Here is a 25940-nt window from a genome sequence, read left to right on the forward strand (position 1 = left end):
CTGACCCTGGCAGTTTGAGCTAGTTTGAGTAATTTCCATCCAGTATCAATAAAGTCCCTACCTAGTTCTGAACACACCCCGTTCCTCCTGGAAGCAACAGACTTGAATCATTGTTAATGTATTCCTGCGCAAACAAATCACATTCACATGGATACACTGAATGAGTGATTCAAGTCACCGATTCGTTAGTGCAAGGATACACTAAGTGAGTGAGCGAATAACGTTTGTAGGGAAACACTCACTCACTGTGAATGAATCACTGAATGAATCAATGACATGAATCACTCAGACACTGAGTGTATTCCTGCACATTAATTTGCTAAACTGATCTGAGAAATAATAAGATGAATTCAGGAAGTGATTCAGTTTGTTCACCCAAAAGATTTGTTCTTTTGAACAAATTGTTCGCGAATGATACACGACAGCTAGGGGCTGCACTTGTCCCAACTCAGTCACTGCACCGCATGCAACTCAGACAGGTGTGTGGCCAAATATATGTCATTCTAATGTAAGACTTACCTAAGTAGAAACTGAGTGATTAGTACGGTGACAGTTTGACGCACTGCAACTTGCACATGCAAATCGACAAAATACAAACGAATTCAGAAAAACATCTTCATCAATTTGACAGCATGTGCTGCAAATACTCAAACCACAACAGAAGAGTTTCCAGTGGACACAAGTAATGAAGGGACGTGCTGCTGGCTCACCTGGTAGAGCACATAAGGCGTAGTCCTAACCGCAGAGGCGTGGGTTTGAGTCCAACCTGTGGCCCTTTACTGCATATCATCACCACTCTCACTACTGCTAACAGAATTAAGGCAAAAAATAATACAATAATAAATAATTCAAGAAAAGCGATAAACCCTGTTGGGACAAACTTGTTGTTCAATGCTTTTAACGTCAACTGTCACAATAGGGCTATGAACAATAAGTGCATCCCAGCAAGGTTCATCACTTTTTAGTGTCCCCTCGAAACATTTCCGTTGTGTCGTGAGAAATCTGCAGCATGCTTTTGGTTGTTTTGTGGGTATTTGCAGCACAAGTGTTGTCAAATTAATGAATATGTTTTCTGAATTTGCAGGTGTTTTCTTATGTTGCAGTGCATTGAGCTCTCAGGGCCACAGTATCTTAGAGGTAGCAGAGGTAGATGTACTGGAAACACTGTCTTGTGATACTGACTGTCCAAAAATCTCTTTGGGAAGAAGGTGGTAGATTTGTGTCCGACTTGGGTACAGAGGCCACAGCTCACGTCCAGCAGTCGATGTTGTCAATGTTGGTTTCTTTTAAATGTGACCATCATGTTTTCTTAACATACCCAAATACTGGTTGCATGAAGTTAACAAAACCCTAACCATAGAGGTTACCGATCAGAAAATAATGATCATATGATATGGGTTATTTTGGAAGGCACTATCAAATTACCTATTTTGTTCTGAGATATGAGGACTTGTAGATATAGTATGACTGAGTGGCTCATATGTGTCCGGTTTCATAATAAAGCAGTACTGCAAAGGTAGGCATGAAAAGTCCCACTGCAACAAAGATTCTAATTAGCAAAACCTCAATGCACAAGTCTGGGCTGGCTCACTGATGCAGATGTGTCTTTAACATGCTTATGTGCCTCTGTATTGAAAAAATAATAATAATTAAAAAAAAAAAAAACGCCTAGCTGCACATGGTTGGATGTATTATTAAGAAAGCATGTATGTGTGTGCGTCTGGAACCTGAATTTCTTCATGTGTGCAATCCAACAGTGTCTAATCCCAAAGTTAATCAGCTAAATGTCTGTAGGCAGACTAATAACCAGACACAGTCATAAATCCACACACCTCTTACCCCCAAACCACATACACTAAGTTTATTAACTCCCAGTATTACTCTTAGGGCAAACAGGTGCACTAAGGAGAGAAAGAGAGCGACTGAAAGAGAGATAATTATAATTTTAATCAGCCTTAATTGTAACAATTCTAATACAATTTACTAAATAAGAACTAATGATAGCACATGTAAAAACAAAAGTGTAAACCCCTCACATTAAAAGGAAAGGCCCAGTTCCCTATGCTCATCAGCTCAACTCAGCGCGTTAATTTCCAACACAGAGCAATAAACACAGGGGGAATTTTCAAATCAGTCTATAATAGACAAACTCCACCAGGAGAGCAGCAGCATAGCGAGCATGAGACAGAAAATATCTGGGCTGAGAAACAGGTGAAAACTACTGTGGCTATGAACTTCTGACAAAAGATGATTCAGAAATTAAAAATAACTTTATAGCCGCTAATTACTATACAATAAAACACAACAGAGCAAACATACTGCATTAACATTATAAATTATACTCAGCTATACCCAAAAAAAAACAAGCAACAAAATTAATCATATATTTAAAAGAAACTGCTAAAAAATGACCAGCCAAATTGCTATGATTAATGTTGAGTATAAAATGAAAATACAAAATTTTCTAAATGACACCGAAAGCAGTAAGGTGGAAGGAGCCGTTAGTTACCAGACACCAGCTCTTCCATGAGTCTCTTAAACCCCCTGCCTTTAATCCTCTTAATTGCTGGCATGTGAACCTGTTTTTAGGTCACACACTTTTTTGATACCCCAGCAGTTAAACAGTTCCCAGGCTGTGTGAATTTGATGAGAGCATATTTGAAGAGATCGCCAAAGGGCTCATATATTCATATACTTCATTTTAGTTAATTGTCTTGTTAAATCTATCTAAACAAATATGTAAGCCTTAGAAATCTACGCTGACCCCATCTGCATTACAAGTCACCTATGGGGGTTCTGACTGAGACAATAACCTCTTTAAATATTATATGTGCATTTCACACTAATATACTATAAATACTACACACTGAATATAAAAAAATAGTGTGAGGTACGAACAGAAAGAAGAAAACCTGGAATTACAAACAGAAAGAAAAACTGTCAGAGATATCTCTTTGACACTAAGTCTCATAAAATAACTAGTTTTCGCTCTCGACAACTTCATTTGCTGAGGCTGACAGCATTATCTTCTCCAAAAAGCATACACAATCATATGCTGACACGACTATACTCAGAAAAATCCCTTCCACACATACACATGCTTAGACATGTGAGTGTGACCATGTTTGAACTGTATATACCCACACACACAGCTGCAAGTTTTCTAAACTCCGCTTGTGTACAATTACCTCTGCCCACATTCAGCCGCGGTCCCCTGCTTGTTTATCCATATGACTTCTTATCTTCTCGGAGGATTTGATTAGATGCACAAATTAGACTAAAATCCAATTTTCATTCAGAAACAAAGAAGATACAGGGTCTGATTCACATGGGAGCCAGGGGGTCTCAGCTCCGACGCAAGAGCCTGACCCATGAAAGCAATTTTAGCACAAGTTCGGTTACCAATTCCTTCTAAGGCTTTACATTGCTGACTGTTGCTGATTGGTCAAGTTGCTTAAAATGGTTCTCTTGACAGAATTAAATTATGTTGTGATAATTATACTTTTAAAACAAGCTACAGTACAGTGTAGGGTATCTTTAGCCTACAACTGCATGTTGATAGAGCAATGTCCCTGTGTGTGTGTGTCTGTTGAAAAAAAAAAGGGAGAAACCATGTAACCATATATCAAGAATTTCTAAGCTAAAGAGTACAGAGTAAAGAGTAATGTGTAATACAGTTTACAAACAGCAGCTGAAAAGTCTAACAACTGATGTCATTTATTTTATTAACAGATAAATAAAATATATTTTTTTTTTTAGATCAGACCAGTTTTCAAATTTCAATTTCACCACAACCTTGATACTGTTTGTTTATTTATATTGTCTTCATTTGCCTGTGTCTTCTTCTTATTTGAAAGATTTGACTTCAGACCCAAGTCATGACTGATCCACATTCACCTGAGCTCCTGCTGGTGCTTCAGCACTAACTGGATGTGCGTATGCGGTTATAGCTTGGTGACACTTAATTGTCATCTGAGTAGTTACTGGCTAATTATACCAATTTACAAACTTAAAATCTGAAGCATTTCATTAAATGCACACTATGTGGGCATGTATGAATGCATTTCAATGATGATTACGGTTTCATTCCTGGTAGCAAGAGAACAGCACGTGTACATGAGCAGCACTTATTAAGGCACAACTGTCAGACTTTTTTGCAATTTCATGCAAATAAATAATAGTTTAGACTTCTTGAACTTCTTGAACAGTGATTAACTGCACATACATGTCAGCCATGTACTATATATAATCAAAGAAGAAAATGCTCTGATTATCACAGTTAGTTGAGTTTGGAGCATACATAAATGCTAACATAATATCATAAGTGGAAAAACTGCTACCAGAAAATCAAATAATGCATGGTGTAAATTACCATTACTTATATTTACATAAACTGAGAAAGATCACTAAAACCCCCAAAAAAGGAAGAAAAAAAATCCCAGTTCAAATGGATGCAAGCTCCATCTGGGATTTGTGAGAAAATACAAATACGTATATGCCTTCCAACACCCCTACAGTGAAGTGAAAACATCGTCACTTGACTCATCATGAGAGGCAGAAAGCTTTAGCCCGATGCGCTCCCTCCTCTCTTCATCCTTAATGACTACCATTAAGGCTGTTTTGACAGAAAATTACGTGGCACCTTTCTTTTAACCGTGGGAGGCCATCCGCCCACTCTGTTCTTGTGGCAGAGCAGGAGACTGTGGAGGCTGACCGGAAACTTTAATATCCTCATTATTTTCTGATGGAAACACACAGACAGACAGGCAGACAAACACACACAAACTTCAGCTAAGGCCATCACTTTTTCAACAAGACTAGGTTAAAACCTAGTGTTTAACGGGACTCGGTTGAAGGCTATTTGCATTCTGCCTCGTGTCAGGTGGTTTCAGCCCTTAATTTGTTTGCTTCTCTCCTACTCTCTTTGCTCATATACAGTATTTTAATACAGACAAATTCCCAATTAAGCTGTTCTCATTTACATGTTTTTCTGTTTCTGTCAGACAATGAAAGAAGTATGAAATAGTGATTGAATCACAACCAATTAAGACTACATGTTAACCAAATAAAGAAAATGCCGGCACTAATAGTCATATAATCTTATTATTTAATATGAGTCAATGAATCTTGCCCCATATTAAATAATAAAATTCAACTGTGAGTGCCTGCATTTCTTTTCAGCTATGACCACGCACCCGATACAGCAGTATTTGGAGCTGTGCGCACCACCACTGTTTTCTACATGTTGAACAGCAGTCTCTTTCAAGCCATTTCTAAGCTGCTGCTGTACACTGCTAAAATCCAGATTTTTTAACCTTGACATTGTCTGACAAAAATCACCACACACATGAGTTAAAGACAATGGCTGAGCTGTGATTTGGGCATTCACATCAGCTGCCATGAGATCATCACAGGCAGGTGGGCCTGGGGAGGGAAAGCTCGACAGAGGGGCAATACTGGCGACAATCTTCTGCAGATAGTTGGAAAAGTTTGTCAAAGAACTCACTAGATTTGTCCCTAGGTGCTTTTTTTTTTTTTTAAATGTTGTAAAAGGGTTCTGAAAAGTTGGAAACACTGCTTGTTCACACCAAATCATTCTGAAAAAGGAACGATCAGTAGGGAATCTCCAACACTTGGCTGGCTACCGTATATAAAGGTGCTCCTCTGCAAATGCTTTAATTGCTTTAAGTGCTTTGTGACAATTAAATAACTGAACAATATATACGGTGACATTCCTTTGCATTGTGTCAAACAAATTAAAAACCCTCTCTGACTCAAGTCATTGAGCACACATACGCAGCACGCTCTCTTCTACAACCCGAATGACGGACACACAAAGGGGGCTAGTAAAGACACACACAGATGGTAAAATCTTTATGGATGTTTTGATGGTCAACCGGCCCACCGCTGCAGCAGGATTTCTCCCAGTGCTCCCGATGGCCAGTCTGACTATGACAGACAGGTCTGTTGGCTATGTGAGATAGAGAGAAGAGAGAGAGACACGGTGGGGGCGAGGAGGGGTAAGCGAATCAATGCCCTGCATGCAGCTCTACAGTCAAAGGTTCTACCCATTTGAACTAGTAAAAAAAAGTAGAGAATCAATATGTGACGATCAATGTTGAAATTGTGGCGAGCCGCCATGAATAAATCAATATATAGGAAACACTGCGTCTTCATTTCAAAGACAATGTAGAAAAACTGTTACACTACAGCTTTCCATTTTGATTTGACCTCCAGAGGCCGCCTCAGACACATTTCCCAACAGAAAACTGAAATGCCTTGATTTTCTCAAAATATCTGACATAATTTACATCTTTACCAGCACAACTGCAGTGAATGTGGTCAAAGTGATGACAGCACAGAGAATGGATCACTTTGCTGGCTTCCCTTCTTAAAACTGGATCTTAAAAGCCGACATGTTTTCCTGCAGAGAAGCAGCACAATTTGTCAGCATTACTTGCAGGAGTATGGGAGTTTCTGATCCTTTCATGAGTCTGTTGATGTGTAAGCTACAGCTGAGATGTGGGACTTCTCAGCAGGCTCTGTTCTGTGTCTATCTGACAAAAACAAAATATCCCAGTTCTGATATTTTGAACTTAAGTTTTAAACTCTGATATCTGGGGTGGAGGAATTGTCTCTGTAATGGCTTCACTCGTACATAATTTGGGGAAAATGTGAACGTGGAAAGATGAACAGCCACACACATGTAGAATCTGGCAAATGCACAATACACACACAACTCTGCTCAGCTATCTATTATGTCGTTCACAACAATATTTATCAAGCAATCTGTTTTTTGTTTTTTCTTCATCTTTTGTTTTGTTTTTCTCTTCCATTGCATCTCTCTCACGCCACCCTCTACTTGATCACATGGGGATGTTACTGCTGTTGTCTTGGCTCCAGTGCTGTTAAGATTTCATAAAACTTGGCTTTGATTGATTGCTTGTATCTCCCTCTCCCTTCCTCCCCTCCTCTCCTTCTCTGTAGTCCATTAGTTATGGTAATGTTAGGTTAAATACATCTTAACTTGTTGGTGATTGATTTACACATCCCCACCCGTAAACTTTTTTTTTTTCACCTCCTCCCCTTCCTTTCTCTTTTTTTCCTTACAGTCTCCATCTTCCCTGTGTAATGTATAACTTTTGTGGACAAATGCTGTTGGGTTGGGCTAAAAGGGAGGTCTGGCTGTCAGCTCCACTGTGCAGGCTGCTGACAGAGCTCTAACTGGAAGGTCAGAAGATGAATCTGCTATGTCACACGGACAGAAGTATGAGCGATGCGTCTGTGAGCAGGGCCAACACACTCACATTCACACGCTGAGACTGAGATGCTTGACTAGTTGTATTTTGAAAACAACCAAAAAATGTGCATGCTTGCAGACACACAAAGCATGTTTGTCTTACTATATTAGTGAGGACCATACACTGACCACATCTTCAATAAACTCTAACTTGCATATTCTAATTTCATATTCTATTATTTCTAACTTTTACTATACAGCCTCACTCCCATCAACAAACATAACTTAAAATTATAAAACTATACTTGTTGTCAACCATTTACTGTGGCAAATTCTACTGCATAGTCATTACCGCAGTGTACAATTAAATTATTCTACCTCCTCCTGCTTATGATCTTTGTTAATTTTATCTTTGTTTATGCTTGCTCATATTGTCTATCCTCTAAAGGCATTTTTATGATACTGAACTACAATGACAGTTTTCATTTTGTTGTTTTGTAATTATAATTTTATAGTTATTGCTGTGGCCAGAAAACAACAATTGTTGTCAGCAGTTTCTTTTTTTCTTGTTAAAATGATCTTCATCATGCAATAAATCATTATCCTCGACTTGTTTTGTCAAACTTAATTTCAAAAGTTTTAATTTTACTAAAACTTGTAGTGCTTCTTTTTCAACGTTGTTTTGAATCAGTGTTTGCAGTCAAAATGTTGTCTACACCAATATGTATATCCTGAGTGGTGTTCATCTGGACGTGTGACCTGACAAAAAGGAAATGTGCTGTTTTTAATGTATCAGCACAGACAAACATAAACATTCATATAGTAAAACATATAATAACACAGTTTATTAGTTGTGAAACATCATGGATCTCAGCTTTAAACTTAAGTCCTAACATCAAGGACTAGAATAAGTTTGCCCTGTGAAAAGGTGTGAATGGGTCTAAATGGCGTCACTTTGCAAAAATGTCCTCACCTCAGATGACTACAACTTCAAATGGTTGTTACAATGATAGAATTGTAAGAACATGCACATAGACAAACACAGACGTACATAACATCACATTCACACACTGGGAAAATACACACTCATGCTCACACTCGGGGTGTTAATGTGAAAGCCTCGACACTTCCGGGACCCGGTGAACCCAAGATCCATCTCTCTCCTGACAGCAGTCCTCCATTAGCCACACACACAAAAATCTGGTTGAAGAATGCACACATGCAGTACTTTTTAGTACCCTTCACATTTATTTATCATTTTGTTTTGTTGCAGTCTTCTGTAACTTTTTTTCCCCCTACATCGGTCTAAACTCAACACCCTTTAATGACAATGCAAAAACAGGATTTTAGAAATTTTTGCAAGTTTATTAAAAAGGAAAAACTGAAATCACACTGACTTAAGTATTCAGACCTTTTGCTGTGACACTTAAAATTTAGCTCAGGTGCCTTCCATTTCTCTTGATCATCTTTGAGATGTTTCTACACCTTGATAGGGGTGCACCTGTGAAATATTCAATTGATTGGACATGATTTGGAAAGGAACACACCTGTCTATGTAAAGTCTCACGACTGAAAAAAGCATATCAGAGCAAAAACTAAGCCATCAGGAGGAAAGAAATGCCTGCAGAGCACAGAGAGAGGATTGTGTTGAGGCATAGATTTGGGGAAGGCTACAAAAACATTTCTGCTGCATTGATGGTTCCCAAGAGCACAGTGGCCTCCGTAATTCTTAAATGGAGGAAGTGTTGAACAAACACGACTCTTCCACAAACTGGCCAAACTGACCATTCAGGTAAGAAGAGCCTTGGTATGAGCGATGACCAAGAGCCTAATGGTCTTTCTGGCTGAGCTCCAGAGATCCTGTTTGGAGATGCGGGAAACTTCCAGTAGGACAACCATCCCTGCAGCACTGCACTGGTTTTAGCATGTCATACCCAAGAAGAGGCAAAGCTGTAATCGCTGTCAAAGGTGCTTCAACTAAGTACTGAGTAAAGGGTACGAACACCAATGTCAAGTACATTTGCAAAAATGTTCAAAACTCTGTTTTTGCTTTGTCATTATGGGGTATTGAAGGTGGAGTGATGATGGAAAAAAATGAATTTAAATCATTATAGCAACATAACAAAATGTGAAAAAGTGAAGGGGTCTGAATACTTTCTGATTGCACTGTACAGTGCTTAATACGTACAGCGTGCATTTTCACTCAGGCACATGCAACCACACACGGAGTTGCTGAATACAAAAATACAGTACTGATGCTGCCATAGCGATTAAATGAAGTGCATGCAATTGCTCAATTTTATCATCTTTCTCCAAAACATAACCGCAAACACAGAGGAACACATAGAAGTGAAAACACAAATTAACTAATGCAAATGTGAATACAAGACAGACTCACCTGTCACAATCTGTAGCAGTCATCTCATAAAGGTGATTGGCAGCTCCATCAGCACATGCCCTCAAGAGAGCTATAGAGAGACACACCAATAGAGAGACACTCAAGTCTGAGTAAATGAAAGCAATTAGTTTTCAATGAATAGAATACCTCACTTTCATTGAAGAGACATTTCTATACTTTTTACAAGTTACTTACACATGATCCAGTTCACTCTGGTTTAAACCATGTGTAGTGTCACCATAAGCTTGTTTCCACAAATGCAGAGGAACTCTCAGGGGTAAATGTGCCCACGTTACTTTATGCATCGCCTTAGTCAAGTCTAACTGGTGGAATGCAGGCAAAATGTCCTCCTCAAACTTCACAAACATAATTTCTCCTACCCAAATGAAGCATACATGTAACCTGCCATTTGTCTGCAATCATTTTCAAAGAAATTATTCTCAGAGAGCCTTGTATATTGAGGTGTTTAAGAGCCATATCATACATGTAATATCTTTCCAGTGTGACTCCTGATAAATTCACTGTATGTTTTTTCTTGATCTGGTGGACATGTTTCATTTCAGAATGTGTCCAGTGTTTTTGTGAGGACATTCACAGCTTCTGTAGCCTGCTGGCTTAATTCTACACACCACACACTGCACAGCACTGACTTACAGTATTTTCTTAAATATAGATGGATGCCGTATAGCAAAAGTAATGTTATTATACACTAATACACAAACAGGAATGTTCAGGGTGCAGATTTTGTTGATTTATACACTCAGTTGGCAGTTTATTAGGAACTCCTAGCTAAAACTAATGCAACAGTCCTACAAGAAGTCCTGCCTTTATGATTGTTGTAATGTTAAGGTTTTACTGAAACTGTGTTAAAGAGGTGTTGATTCAACTGTATGAGTATTTTGGAGGGTGCAGTTTGTTGTCCTGTTGAACTGTACTGTGTTATGCAGAGGTGTTTATGTTATTTAGCCTATCCTCATGGATTTGAATGAGGTGGACTTAATAATAGAAACACTTATAAATACAGTTTCAACAAAAACTGAACATTATGACCTTCATGAAAAATGGATTTATTGCAGGACTGTTGTATTAGACTGAATTAGTTTTAGCTGGGTGCTCCTAACAAACTAACAAGTGGGTGTACATCTGACTGTCAGAGTGCTGAGTGCACAAGACCATAATTTATAGAAAAGGAAAAACATAATGAGTGAATTAAACACAGCACTAGTTTATAAACAGTTTGAATAAGGTCCAAATAAGTTAGATAGAAGCCACCTTTCTGCCTCTGAAAACTTAAAATAACAAACCCCACAGACAAGTAAAGCATTATGGTTAAATAATAATTTGACCCTTCAAATGCAGTCTGTGAAAGAGCACTTATCTTTTCTGATTTTAAAAACAGACAAATGAGGCGGTGATTTGCCATTCTTAAAATGGTATTCAAGTTCTCAGAAATTAGATGCAAACTATTTGCAAATGTATGCTCTTTCAAGGCCCCTATTCTATTCAAATTAAACAGGCAGTCTATTTTTTAAGAGCCCTTTTCTGTTTGGGGCTGTTGGGGGGCACACAGGGGAAAAACTTCAAAGAATCAGCTATGGTTTTCTACTTGAACCTAGTTTAAAACTAACTAAAGCCTGCAGCAAAGAGACCAGCCAGACTTATATGCTTGTTTTCCGTCTCATAGGGCTTTCCTTATGCAACTGTGTCCATTTCCAAAATCCATCCTCCGAGTCTGCGCCTACTTGTAGGCATTTCATTGTTCGATTGCAAAAAAGTGATGCAACAGCTTTACTGTGGATACGTGAAGTTGCTGGGAAAGTTTACTTTAAATCTCAATTAATTAAGTTTTCACCCTGGATTGAATCAGTGGACACATTAAGTGCATCTTTCTTATCCTATGCAACACACAAACTTCAAAAAGTAATATTTTGTGAGTTATCAACATGAAAAAACATATGAAGCGGCTCACCAAACTGATGTTACTGCATGAACATTGCCTTGTATTTGATTACCAGTGAAACAACATTGGATGTTTAATTGTGACTATCAACCTGACACTTCACAGTCATAAACATGTTTACTGACTTGAACATATTTTAGACATGAAGGTTTATTCCTCTGTTCATCCCTGAGTGAATTCCAATAAATACAAAGGTGAGAAGACGAGTTTAAACTTAGTATAGCTGTTAAACAGACATTATTTGTATATATCACATAACTCTTAACACACTATTAGCACATTGAATCCTAAAAATAAGTGTTGTATGGAACAATGCAAACACCCACATACTGTAAATTCTTATTCATCGATCTCAGACTCCCACATTCATTAAATTGGACCTAATTATCAGAATCAAATGGAGAAGAATGATTATATCTTTCTCAATATAACTATCCTTGGCATGAACACTTAAAAGTAAGAGAATGGAGATGCATTTGCATTGATGTAAATAAGACATTTATACTCAAGGTAGTGCTTTTATCTGTAAGCCCTTCCACCTGCTGCCGATGTTTCGCGTCAAGAAATGATTGGAATGTAAATGACTCATTATCTCTGACAGAGTGCAAAAGCTGTGAAACTTTTCAAATGGCAACTTCTGGAAAAACAAAGAAACTCTTCTTTAAGCCTAGTTGTGACAGACTGCAAAGCTATCAATCATTATCTGTGTATCACTATCCACACACACACGCACACGCAAACGCACTGAATAATTTTCTGACTTAGGGTTCTAGAACAGTTACCTCTGTCACTCATTTTCTCTGTTTGCATGGCATGCCATTAAAACACACACACACACACACACACACACACACACACAGCTACAGTAAATCTGTTGATATGTGTGTATATGTATATATAGAAACACATGTAAAGACATTGCTTTATAGCACTACCAGTGGTAAAAAAAAAAAAAAAAACTCCACACAGAGTCTGTAATCAGAGCAGCATGTTGCAATGTTGGAGCAAATAGCAAATTTTAGTTTTTTGTTGTTAGTATTAATCAGTACTTTATATTTTATGTTCCTGCTGATTAAAGCACTTAACTTTGTTCACGTCAAATAACAGAATCACTACATTGTAAAAGAAAGTTTCACAAATGCCTGTGGCAGCGTTCGTTTGTCTAGATTTCTCAACATCCCATTAATCTTCATCACAGTAAACGGCAAAAATGGGTAAACTAAGGTTGAGATCTCTCCTTCTGCACTCCATCCAGAGGCAGTGAAGGCACAAATACTGTCATTCTCCCACTGAGAACAATGAATTGTCAGCTATTTGAAGTGCGCCACTACTGTGAATGCAATAGCCTAACCAACTCCTTCTTCTCTTTCTCCTCAGAGCATTTGAGTTTAACAATCATGCTCAACAGAAAATCACATCCAGAGACATAGTCTTATGAATCCTGAAGGTGATATGATGTGAGCTGAGCAGGGACAGCAGAAGCAGTCAGAGGAGATGACCTTGTAAATAAACTAGCTATCATAATCCCTACCTGCAGGCTTCAGAACCAAATGCTGCTGTCACTCACTCTGCTGTATGATAGATACATATGGTGCGCAGGAGATAATGCAATTCCATGCACACTACTAAACCTGTCATTTCCGTTCTTTTTAATCATCTATGTCGCCGCTGAGCTTGATGCAGAGAAGGTGCATGCACACGTTCATACCGAAACACACACAAACACACACATTGCTGTGGGGAATATCCTATAGCATTCCACTATTGATGAGGTTAGTGGAGAGGATTAATACCTGTCAGGTTAGGGCTTTAGTGCAGTACAGGAGAGGGCAAACGGTCACGAAGAGCGGTGAAAAGATTATCATCCTCATTATGATGCCTTGACACCCTCCCTTCATCTATCCCTACACCTCTCCCCTTCCATCTGTCACCCTGTCTCCAGATCCACCCTGCTCTCTAAAACTCCCCTCGAATTTGATTGATTTCCTGCACAAACATCTCATTTTATGTCTCTCTAGCTCCACTCTGTTACTCTTTACTCTTCCGCTCTATCCCTCTCTTTGTTATTCTAGGTGGCACAATTTTACCAGGCCTTCTACTCATTCTATTTTCTCTCCTCATCGACAGTCATGCTGGAATTTTTCTTCATAGCTGTCTTTAGATTCCTATCCATCACTTCTCACTAACAGCGTCTTTTCTTTGAAATTCACAACTCATCTATTTGTGCTATCTGACACGTGCTTAAATTTAGTGCAGGAAGTGTGAATGTGCACGCCAACGCATTGCAGCCACATTATCCAACCGGCCTTGATTGCAAGGCTGATACTCGAATGACTGATGGGTGATGTTCGCAAACTTCAACTTCAGCAAGCTGCTCGACATCAACAAATGATGAAATGAGGCACTTATAGTAAACACAGGCCTGTTTTTTTGTCTTGTAGAGAGAGTCGCCTTTGCTGATTGCTTTATTGAATTGCTTGTTTGTGTTGTTACACAGTGAGTACGTGAAGGATCTGTAAGTAAGTAAATGAGTGACTGATTGAGTGAACAAGTGAGTGGGTGACTGACTAGATGAGCAAGTGAGTGAGTGATGGACTAGATGAGTGAGAGGGTGCGTGAGTGAGATAAGCAGCTTGATCCCACTTCACAACATCACACTAGGCACCTGTAAATGAGCTTTCCTTTGATCAGTGTTGCGCTCCTCTAGCCTACATCACTGCTCTGCTCCCTGCTGCTCTACCTCTCCCACGGGTGATGAGGGGGCCCAGGGGCACCACATCAGAGGACCTGAGAGTACTCTCTGTATGTGTGTGTGGATGTCGATGTCTGTAAGGGTGGAGACCTCCGGAGAGCGACACACACTCAGACACGCTCATGCACACTGACATCTGCTTATCCCATAAACAACATTAAAATTACATGGCATATCAAGTGAGGAATGATAAACTTGCTTACAAGCGCGTCTTTCATCAAACTGTGAGAGATTTGAGATCTGCCGTTCACAAACAATCATCATCCTGTCAAAACTTCTTCAAGTCCCATGTGCACTGCTGCCAAGATCAAAACTGATCAAGAAAGCTTCCCAATTTCTGACATCCATACCACAGCATTGCCACATCGCTTGTGGCACTTCAGAAACTGCCTAAAATCTCTCAGAAACTTTTTTATAAGTAGCCTTATCTAAACGCGGGCAAATGCCCAAAACTGACACATTACAGTATCAAGCTCCATCAAACTGACAAAGTACATCTGATATGTCTCACAGTGATCTCCAAATGGTACTGTTGGTTGCTTTGATGATTTGATGCAACACTTTCCTTATGATTCTTGTCCTTATATTCTTGGCAATTACTGAATGTGATAACAAAAAATTTGTGAAACAATCAACTAAATGATATGGAAAGGCACCACAATGCATTTATGTAAAATGTAATCCCTAGATTGGAACAACATTAGTTAAACGTTGTAGGACTAGTCATGGTTTGGATTTGGAAATAAGGAAATAAGGATATTAAATAAGGAAATAAGGTTATTAAACCAAAAAATATCAATCTACAAACTCTGTTGAGGGTCATTTACAATCAACATAGCGTGAAGGATCTATTACAAGTCTAATATCTTGTCATGCCGAGATAGTGAACAGACAATTTAACCTCAAAATTGAAAAGCTGTCCTCAATTTAAATATTGTTTACACTAAAAAATTAGAAACGGCTGTTTAAATGCATTTAAAATCAAATTATAACTGCGATTTTTAATAGTATAGTTCAAATCTATAGAAAACTGCACTGGATGCACATTGAAAAACTGATAAGATTAAGCATCAATTAATCCATTCCTTTTACATTTAACAGCATCAAAATCCTTTTAATGAATGTTTTATATGTTTTTCTGTCTTTAAAATATATATTTTTTTATAATTCCTTCCCTTAATAGACTACCGAAAGAATCTTTATCTTGGGGCAGCAGGCAACCTTTGGAGGAAATTGCTTTGTCAAATGTCATTAAACATTTTCTATAGGTGCTTTAGTGAAAAGGCACAACCAAAGACAGCAACGACTATCTAACTGTGTGACTGCTGTGCGGTGGAAAGAGCTCAGGTGCCTCATGGGTTTTTGCTAAATTGATAAGAACATCAAAGCTGTGTTCTTTAAAATTCAATCTGATGTGATTTAATTACACGTTTGCCTTCAAAGTTACTTTGTTTACTAACCAACTTCTCTAAATAAGTCATAAGTTTAGGAATTGGATTTTTCATACATTTGTGTGCCTACAGTTTTTTTTTTTCATATTTAGTTTTTTTTCTGTTGTTTCATGGTCTCAACATCAGAACTGTTAAGAACCACTGATCCCAGCCACTTCTTTTTACTCTGTCCTTGATAACACAACTGCATGCTGAACACATTCAGTTTGGTTCAAGTTACTCTTGTTCAGTCAGGCTCTGTTTCTGATTGTTTTACAAGATTTAAAGGAAAAACAAATGTGGGATACAGGTTGGGATGACACTGTCTGATTTAAAAGTTCAAAATCAGCTTTGCATATTTAATACATCACAGCCGAGTAGCACAACTGCCATGCATCAATGCATCTCATAAGCAACACCTCAGGGAGTCTGGGGTTCTTCTTCTTCCCATCAAAAATCTATTTTTTTTCTTTTTAACAATAAGCCTTTTGTGCATGTTTTTGAGTTCTCCGAATTCCTCTTTCACTTTTACGCTGATAACAGGCCTTGGCATATTCATGAAGCAGATGAAAATCAAATCCTTTTTTATACCCTCTAGCTACCAAGCACAAAAATGTCACTGGAATCTTTCTTGGGGACTTTCTTGGTTCACAAACTGCCAGCAAGTTTGTGACCAGCATCTTCAAGAATAATCATTAAAATGCTCCTGGGAATGACAGTTACTGCAAAAATGTTGAAGTGGAACCATTCAGAGAGCAACAAGTACTGTATGTTTCAATACAAATGTAATACATAGTGGGTGTCTTAATTTCTGCCCTTTTACGCTAAAAAAATGTGTTATTTGCTTCTCTTCTTTCACAAAGATGGATTGTGCATCAATAAGAAAATCTTGCCTATGTTCAGTATTTCTAGCATGTCAATGTCCCAGACTATTCAGAGCATTTCCCCTGATTAATAAAGGATTGCAAGAGGCCTCATAGCTATAGGCAGCAGATCAGAGTCAGTGCTGAGGGTAGGTTTAATATGACTAAAATGTCCTCGTTCTGAATACAGGGGTATTTGGCTCAGTGGGCTTGTTCATATTGACCCTGTCACTCCCCCACTAAAAGGAGTGGACCCTTCTTGCCACTGCCTGTGTTCACATTATTTACCAACCAGTTATATAGTGAACTTATACACACTTGGATGAATCTGAATGGATGTGCAAGCTAGTAAGATGTCTGTAGAGATCTTATAATTGCTACAAATGTCTATAATAAAAAAAAAACTTTACAGTTTCGTATATGGCTTAGTTTTGTGAAAGCTGATGAATTATGAAAATAATGACTGAAATGCATTCATTTGATCATATAAAATTGGGATTATCTGTTAAGTTTAATTAGCCTGGATACTAACACAGGCTGATTTTATTTTCATTATTTTAAGCACAACTTAGAGGTTTCACAGTTTCCTGCCATTTGAGCTTTGTCACATGTTTAGCTGTAGATGCAAGTGTCAGAAATTCAGCTGAAATTTCTCATTAAAATACATGGCTTTTGCCTTAAATTGCAGTGCAAAAAAGCCTGTGTCTCAGGGGTTAATAAAATCATGCAGCATATTCAGACTGTGCTTTAAATTATTTTTGTTTTGAATATAGTAATTGTTCAGGTCATAGAAAGAGCCACAGAAAGTCATCCTTGCAGAAAGGAAAATTATTTTCTGCAAAAAAATGATGTAATCTGTAACTTCATTAAAACACATCTCACAGGAAATGTGGGCAGAGGGCAGGGAGGGGGCAGCGACATGGCAGCAATTATGATTTTGCACAGTGAAGGCTATACAGGCTAGAGAGCACAGCCTGACTAAAAACAACAAAAGAAAACATGCTCAGCCAATGCAGATGGGATCTAAGTGATATAAAGAGGGTTTGTTTGATCTGTGTTGGTGATGTGTGAGATCTCTACCTTTACTCCAGAGGATGTCTAGGTAGTCCTTATCCAGAGGCTGGTTCAGAATGAGCAGACAAATCCTCAGAGTGCCTGGAGTAGGAGACAGGAGGAAAAGGACAAATCTATATAACACCCAAATAGCAAAAACGGTAAAGACATATTATTTGCATGTTCAAAACAATACATTTTAAGTACAGATTGAAGGCGGTTGTTTGTGGCACTGAATTTGCTAAATAAAGAACAAAATTAAAACAAAGCCGTGATAATGAGGTCATTATCATGCTCCACATGGAGACAGGAAAATAAGAGAGGACTACAAACAGAAACAGTTTCAAACGAGTCTCAGTTCCATCACAGTTCAAAACGTTTCCCACTCCATGCAATTAAGCTGCAAGGGATTTGTTTGCAACATCAAAAGATAACAAAACCTAACCAAAGTATGGACATTGTGTGTCCAAATTATGCAATGATTTCCCTCAACTACACTCTCCTCGACCTGGGGTCTTTACTATTCTTTATTATTCATAAAAAGACGGAGGAATCTGTGCACTTAGCTTGTACTCATCTCATTGATGCTCATCTGAATACCTTGACCTTGTTGACACACCATGTGTACCTACATGACAACAGAGGAAAGCTTTTTTTCAAAACAGCACAAATGAAAGCAACTTGTCATCCTATGGCTTCTCTCTTTCCTCTCAGTGCACCTCTATGTCAAAGTCTCTGTCCCAGTCATAGATTTATCATTTCATAAATCTATTTCCACCCTCAACCACCAATCCATCTTGCTTTTAGCTTTTCTTTTGCTCTGCTACTAACGCAGATCCCCTGAGTAATAATTTAGAATTGTCATTTCTCTATCTACAGGAGATGAAAAAAAAAATCACAGGATACTCATTGACAAAGTAAAACAGGGCTGCTAGAAAAGCCTTCACAGACCAAAGACTAAAGCACAACCTCTCTTCCCCCAGCCTTCACACTTAGTCATTTTATTGGCTGCTTATTTATCTTTCCTTTTCATGTCTGCCCTTATGAATGATTTTTTTATCCATTTTTGAAGTTGCTGCTTTTCATAGCAAAGCCAAAATGCCATATGCAAGCTTCAGAAACTCTGAGAAACTCTGTAATTACAATGCCCACTTCCTTCCCTCCTAAACCGTCTTCATATATATTCACCCAACTGGATCCCAGTTTCAGGGCAGCATGACAGGTCATATCTAATAAAGCTAGTATCTCTCCCAATACACCTTTCCTGATACATCACGAATATAATAGGAGGCCAGAAAAGCAACAATGAGGAAGAAAGAGGAGCAGAGAATATACTTTAGGTGTAATGAAATTTCATTGCAAAATGTGTATCAGTTTTGTCCTAAAAAAAAAAAAACACCTTTTTTTGTATTGAATCCCCTGTGTGTAAAGAGTACATTTAACCTGGCTGGGGAAGTGTGGTGAAAAAAAATGTACTTTGGGTTTGTGACTTTGTTGCAGCTGCAGACTTGATGTTGTTAAAAAGTTCACATCACTGGAAGGTCATTTCCAAACGAAAGTCAACCCCAGCCTATTATGGTAAAAGGAAGAGGAAAGAAAGAGAGGATAAAGAGGAGACACAAAGAAGGAGGAAAAGAAAGGACAACACATGGAGAGATAGGTGAGGGGGAGAAAGAGGAGGAGTAGATTTGTCAGTCTTGTCTCTTAATTGGCTGGAGGTGTACAGAGAACAAAAGACAAACTCAACCAGCCGTGACTTTTCAGATAACCCTTCGTCGCATGAAAACTCACCTCCCCACATATACACACGAGGAGAGGGGTGCGGCCTTTCGTGCACTCTGTTCAAAGAAATGTCACCTTGGGATTCTTTTAAAAGTGCCAGACAGCATAAATACCACAAACACACACATACACACACAGGCAAACCCCAAGCACACTAGCAAGCACATAGATATTCATTTCATATTAAAATGGTGAAATTTAAAAAGGCTAACTGTGCACACTAGGGGTTTTAAAATGCAGACATCCAGGGGCTGGTTTTATATTCTCCTCTGAGAGTCTAGATAAGCATTTCCTGCAAGAGATTAAACTAAAGAAGCCATAGAAATACACTCTAAACTTATCTAATAGGGGGAAGTGTTTCACTATTCTGTACAGTTGGGAAAAAGATTTTAGAAGTGTATGATTCAGGGAATCTCAAACATATCTTCTTTGATAGCAAGTGACAGATTTATCAGCACAATTATACCATCAGAAGGATGTGTGTGTGCTCGGATTTGTTCTGTTCTGCAACAATTTGGGGATTATTTGCACACCCTGTGAAATCTTTAGAATAAATCTAGGATTTGTACAGTGAGCAGTGTATAATGCTTAGCTAACACATTTGAGTAAACATTTGTTTGAATAGATGCCTCAAAACTGCTGGTAGCTTCCTATCAGAAGAGAGTGTCTCTTGACTGATGTGGCCTATGTGTTATTGATTTTCAAGCTGTACAAGCATAGGAAATCAACAGCGGTTCTGTGCTCCTGCTCTGCACTACTCTCACATGTGTGAGAATGTCAGACATATACAAACATATGTACACATACAGTAGCACAATTACAGTTGCCTTTGTAGACAAACAAGATTATGATAGTGATTTGTACGGGGGCCCTGAGAGCTCGGCACTTCAACTTAAGAAAACACATGCAAAGACACACACGCACTGCAGATTCAGAAAACATCATCAATTTGACAACACGCTGCAAATTCAGTCCTATAAACACAACGCAAGTGTTTCCAGGGGACATTAAAAAGTGATGAACCTGGCTGGGATTTGCCGTTCAACGCCCAGTTGTGACTTTTGAAGTTAAAAGCACTGGATAACAAGTGCGTCACAGCCGGGTTCATCACTTTTTTCTTTTTAAGTTATTTTTTGCCTTGATTCCGATAAGAGACAGTGACAGAGAGAGAGGACGATATGGCACACATATGGATTACGCCTCCATGTCACACCCCCCACCGCCTACACCTGTGTCCCCTCGAAACACCTCCTCCCTGGGAACACATCCTCTCACAAGTTAACACAAGTATTCGCATGTATTGTGAGTTTTTTTCATATTAGATAATAACCGAACTGTGATTTGAACCACTCTCATGTAGCCAGTCTTTGATAGCCTGGACCCAGGGCACATTGACAAAGAGATCAGTGCAAATGTCAAACAATATATCTTCACAACAGCACAAACAGTAACTGATAAATAGTGAATGGAGGTGTAAGAAACAACTTTTTATCAATGTCAGCAATTTTTTTTGTGAAACGAGATATGTATTATTGATTGAAATAATATTAATTAAAATTTTTAAAAAACAAAAAACAATTCATCATTCAGTTATAGCTTCATCAAATTCATTTGTACCCTTTATTTTTGAGAATACCACATTCATGTCATATCACTTGAGCACCAATTAAAAAAAACAGTTCTTGGCATTGCACCTTGCATTCTTTGGCCTGCATTCTTGTTTGTTAGACCAAATTATAACACTTCTTTGTAAAACAACACCAAATACATCTATGTCACGTCAGTAAACTGTACACCGTACGCTCATTGTATGTTTACGAACCTGCATCATCTGCGAGCGCTTTATGCCAAAGGATCCAAAAAAGATGAGATGATACTGCTGAGCTTTGTGGGGACATAATGTTTGTTTTTCACTCTATTTATATCTTTCGGTGGGTGGACAATATTTCCTGCCAGTGTTTAAAACCCACACCACAATTTATTTGAACAAACAGTGTATCTGTCGCTTCTCAACCATTAGCAGTTCACTTCATTATGACATATAATCTTGTATGGCAATTTTTCACATAAGTCATAAAATAAGCTCTTCATGGAAATACTTTCTGTAGCTGTAATACAAGACAGACATAAGAGACAGAGGTAACTACATGTGCCTGCTGTCTGCTCTACAGGCCAAACTGTTGTATGATCCCCTTGACCTTTTCATCTTGTGTAAAACCTGCCCTTAGGTTCAGATCAGCTTTCCTTCCTCCACACTCATACATACACCACCAGGGAGCTCACATAAACCTTGACCTGAGAGCAGTGGCTAAAGGCAGCTGTAACCAGCTTCCTCCTCAGGTCTGAAGGACAGTCAGTGCTGACAAATCGGGGTTTCTTTTTCAAAAGCATCAACAGATACAGAATGAATATTGCAACAAAAAAGCGCCTAAATGCCTACATATACTTTTAAAAAGAGATCTTCTTTTTGTCGAATGTCAAGTTTCAATCAAACACACCATGCCCTCTTCCAGAAAAGACTCATTATGCACCCAGTCTATCAAGAGAGACACAAGGAAGTGCGACTCAAACATATACACACAGTGTCATAATTTCTTTTTGAGTGTCAATCACACAAAAAAGTGTGACAGTGATGTGAATAGGTATGTGTTCTGATCAGACACACACAGATTGTCTTTGTTTGGGCTCCAGTTGGTGTGTGGGAATCGCCCACACTGATGTGGCTTGTGTGTGAACATACCATGCAGTATGTGTCTGTGTATGGACCTGCGTATCTGATTGCGTGCATGTGTGTTTGAACCAAGGGAATGTGCGTCTGTATGGCAGTACCTGAGGGCAGCAGGCAGTCCAAAGGTATCAACTCTTTATCCATGGCCCAGGATCCACAGGAGTCCATCTTCAATCAGCCAACTCACCTGGAATTGAGAAAAGGAGGACATATACTGTTACTACTCTTCTTGCTTTTATCTTCCTTTTTTATTTCTTTCTTTTGTTCTACACCTGTCAAAGGAAGTCATTTAATTGTTCCTACTTGTCTCTAATCCCACTTTATCACCAGCCTTCATCCAGGCTAATTATTTCCCTTCAAACAAGCAGACTGAACACAAACAGACATTCACACGAGAGGATGATGACACTCAGGTTGCATCACTGGATAACTCAAGATACTGACTCTAGGGCTGAAAGTAAACATCTTTTTTCATTACTGATTAATCTGAAAATAATTTTTTCGATTAATGGTTTGGTCGATAAAATTGGTAATGTCATCACATTTCTTGTGATCTGACTCTTAACAGCAACAGATTTCAGCTCACAGGAAAAAAGCAGCCAATGCTCACAGTGGAATAAATGATACATTTAATCTATTGTATATTTAGTTGCCGATTGATTTTCTTTTGATCGGGTAATTGATTAATCATAGCAAAATTGCAAAATTTGTTACAAAAATAATTAAGGTTGAAACAATTAGTTGATTAACTGATCAGTAAGTTAACAACAAACTTATCTACAACTATTTTTGTAAAAGACTAACAGTCTCTGAATGATTTATCAAGTAAAAAAAAATAAAAAATTACTGGTTCAAGATGCGAATGTGTAAATTTGGTGCTTTTCTTGGTCAGATATGATCGTAAATACAGCCCGACCGATATTGGATTTTCGGGGCAGATGCTGATACTGATATTAGGGAGTAAAAACATTCTGATATCGATACATATATCGATATTAAATTTTCTCCCTCCATCAATCTTTCGATAAATAAAATAACTATAAAAATAAATAACTATGAATAAAAAACATAAGAACAAATATGTATATGTATACATAAAATGCTGCCTATATAACTTGACTTGACCTGATCATTTCCACTGCATTATTGCTTCATAATAAAAGTTTTCATATCTGGTTAGCTGGATTTTCTGCCTGCATGAGGCGACCTGATTTTGCGGCTCTTCAAACAGGTGAATAGGGTTGCCACCCGTCCCGTATAATACCAGGTCATCCCGTATTTGAAAAAAAAATCACAGATTTTTTCTAAAAAGAGGGTTCGTGAGGAGAATCACGAGGACAGGTGAAACAGTGCAGAGTGCAAACATCATTAGTTCTTCTAATGTGGGAAAAAATGGTAATTCATGTTACTGACTAGATATGGTTAATGTGTCAGGACTGAAAGTCCCCCCCACACCCCCATTGTATGGTTTAGTACCACCCCCGCCAAAATTTCAGCCAGGAAAAGCCCTGGTGATAGGGTAATATCAGCCGATAAAATCGGCTGACCAATAAATCGGTCGGGAAAATCGTAAATCATATTTCAGGGGTTGGGCTATTTGGACACAAAGAGCATTTTGAAAGCATCGCTTTGGCTGATAAATGAGATGTTTTGCTATATTTCATTGAGAAAAATAATTAGAAAGAAAGTATAGAAAGAAACATAAATAATAATCATTAGTTGCATCACTAAAAATGATTTATAGTGCACAGAAATCAAACATTTAATCATTCACTGCAATAAGAAGAGTTTTTTTTATTATACACTCAGTTTTATGGATAACTCAGGTGCAGACAAAGTGCACAAAGTGTGAGCCCTGTTTGACATACTTGAAGTAGTAACAAATATTCACATTTCCATAGTCAAAATCAAGGATACAAAGAATATTTTTTTCAATCTAAAAATTAGGTTGAACTGTAAAACTAAATTCTAAATGACAGAAAAGTTGTTATTACAAATGTTGCAAGTAAATTTAACTCATCCAACACTCCTTTGTTTAATAATGCCATAAATTATATGCATGTACAATGTGCTCCTTTTGTCACTGTGAAACATACAGCACATGAACAAAAGCATAAAACAAACATACTACACCTTGCCAAACACTCCCTTTGTTCACGTTTCAGCTTTACTATCCAGTTTGCAGAGCAAACCATAAGAGAGGGACGTATGTAGAGACTGGTCACGATAAAAATTAACTTCATTTTTATCAGAGTCTTTCTCCCCTCCTACCCACATACACACGTGACAGCACATCCTATTCCTTTTTCAAGTTAAAAACTGAACTGTGTTAATTATTAGTTGTAGTATACTACATTGGACAACTTAATTGGCAAACGAACTGAACTTTAACTCCCATAAAGTGGAATTATAGTGATTATACTGCCCACACCTCTTCTCTGATCATGGAGGCAGGTTCCACAGCACTGACACCTTCTGAAATCACCTTCATAAGTTAACGACCACTGCAGCATCTCGTGGGGGACTCTACCGCTAAAACTAAATAGCGTTGCTAAGCCACTGAATCACTAACTCCTTTAATGGTAGCCGACCCCGTGATACATATTAGGAAACACTATGCTTGGGAACTGGACTTTGGCATCCTTGCCGGCTGTTCCTTCAGTTTCACAATAGTTTAACCACTTCAACACAGCAGTGTGCTAATTTGCGGCGAGACAGTGTGCAGCAATGAACCACACTGCTTCACGTTGTTCACCGACAAAACGTTACTATTCTGACAAAACAGCATTATATGGCGGCGCTATGTTTCACTATTTAAAATCCGACTTCACATTTTACGGTTGTCATTGCTATACCTTGTAAATATTAAATAAAAACTCACAAAATGAATCGACTTCCGCAATAGACGCTGTAAGCAGTCGAAGAGAGTGCAGGGAGATATCGAGAGGCTCTAGCAGGTTCGAAGAGAGCCGGGAATTAGTCATGGGGACATCTAGAGGCTAAAAGTGGAAATAACTTTTTCTTTGTACATAGCTTTTATGCAGTGATTCTCAAAGGCAGTCCCAGAAGTTTTTGAGAAGGTTCTAAGGTTCTCCAGCAAATTGAGGAATACTCTATGTCTCATTCACTGGAAATTATCCCAATGAAGGAAGGACTATTCCATTCACTGTTTCCACTATTCACTGTAACTATCATTATCTGTCCCATTACAACAAGAGACAGCCAGTTTGGTATCAAATAAACAAAACTGCAACTGAACTCTTCCAATTTCAGGCATAAAATTAATCTTGTTAAACAGGTCCTGCTGGCTTAATATATATATATATATATGAACTCTAAAATCTTTAAAATGTCAATCTTTAAAACAAATTTGCATTAACACCCATACACGGTGGGACTTTTATTGTAGGAGACTATTTTTATTCTAATTTGGTTTAGTGACGCATTAAAAGAAGAGTAAGTGATCTAATAAATTTTTTTGTCGATTCAGTGAATATCTCCTCATGGTCCACTAGCTGTCCATTCTGTGTATGTGCTGAAAAAAATATGTGGTGTTCCTACACTGTAAATGAAATATAAACAAAGTGTCTCAGACTGACAATTCCAGCCAGTCAGCAACAGAGGATGTTCATGCTTGTGCACAGGACAAAGGAAAAAAGACATGGAGGGGAGATGGGCGAAAAGCAGCAGAGAGAGCATGAAACGGTATTTGCACATGCTAATGAATAGTGTCA

The 25940-nt window shown here is 38.3% G+C and overlaps 1 protein-coding gene across 4 annotated transcripts in view; it reads right to left on the reverse strand.

Annotated features, from left to right (window-relative positions):
* The window catches only part of tpk1 (thiamin pyrophosphokinase 1), a 70831-nt gene extending 45682 nt beyond the window's left edge, over positions 1 to 25149 (reverse strand). Inside the window, exons 1-4 of one of the 4 annotated variants that reach the window (XM_056364615.1) lie at positions 25088 to 25148; positions 22308 to 22393; positions 17724 to 17798; positions 9639 to 9708 (exon numbers count right to left, since the gene is read on the reverse strand). In XM_056364615.1, the coding sequence (XP_056220590.1) occupies positions 9639 to 9708; positions 17724 to 17798; positions 22308 to 22374 (212 nt within the window). In that variant the 5' untranslated portion in view covers positions 22375 to 22393; positions 25088 to 25148. The other 3 variants (XM_056364616.1, XM_056364617.1, XM_056364618.1) reach the window with 3 other exon arrangements.
* Positions 25150 to 25940: the final 791 nt, after the last annotated feature.

The sequence above is a fragment of the Seriola aureovittata genome, chromosome 20 (assembly GCF_021018895.1).
Source record: "Seriola aureovittata isolate HTS-2021-v1 ecotype China chromosome 20, ASM2101889v1, whole genome shotgun sequence".
Taxonomy (NCBI): domain Eukaryota; kingdom Metazoa; phylum Chordata; class Actinopteri; order Carangiformes; family Carangidae; genus Seriola; species Seriola aureovittata.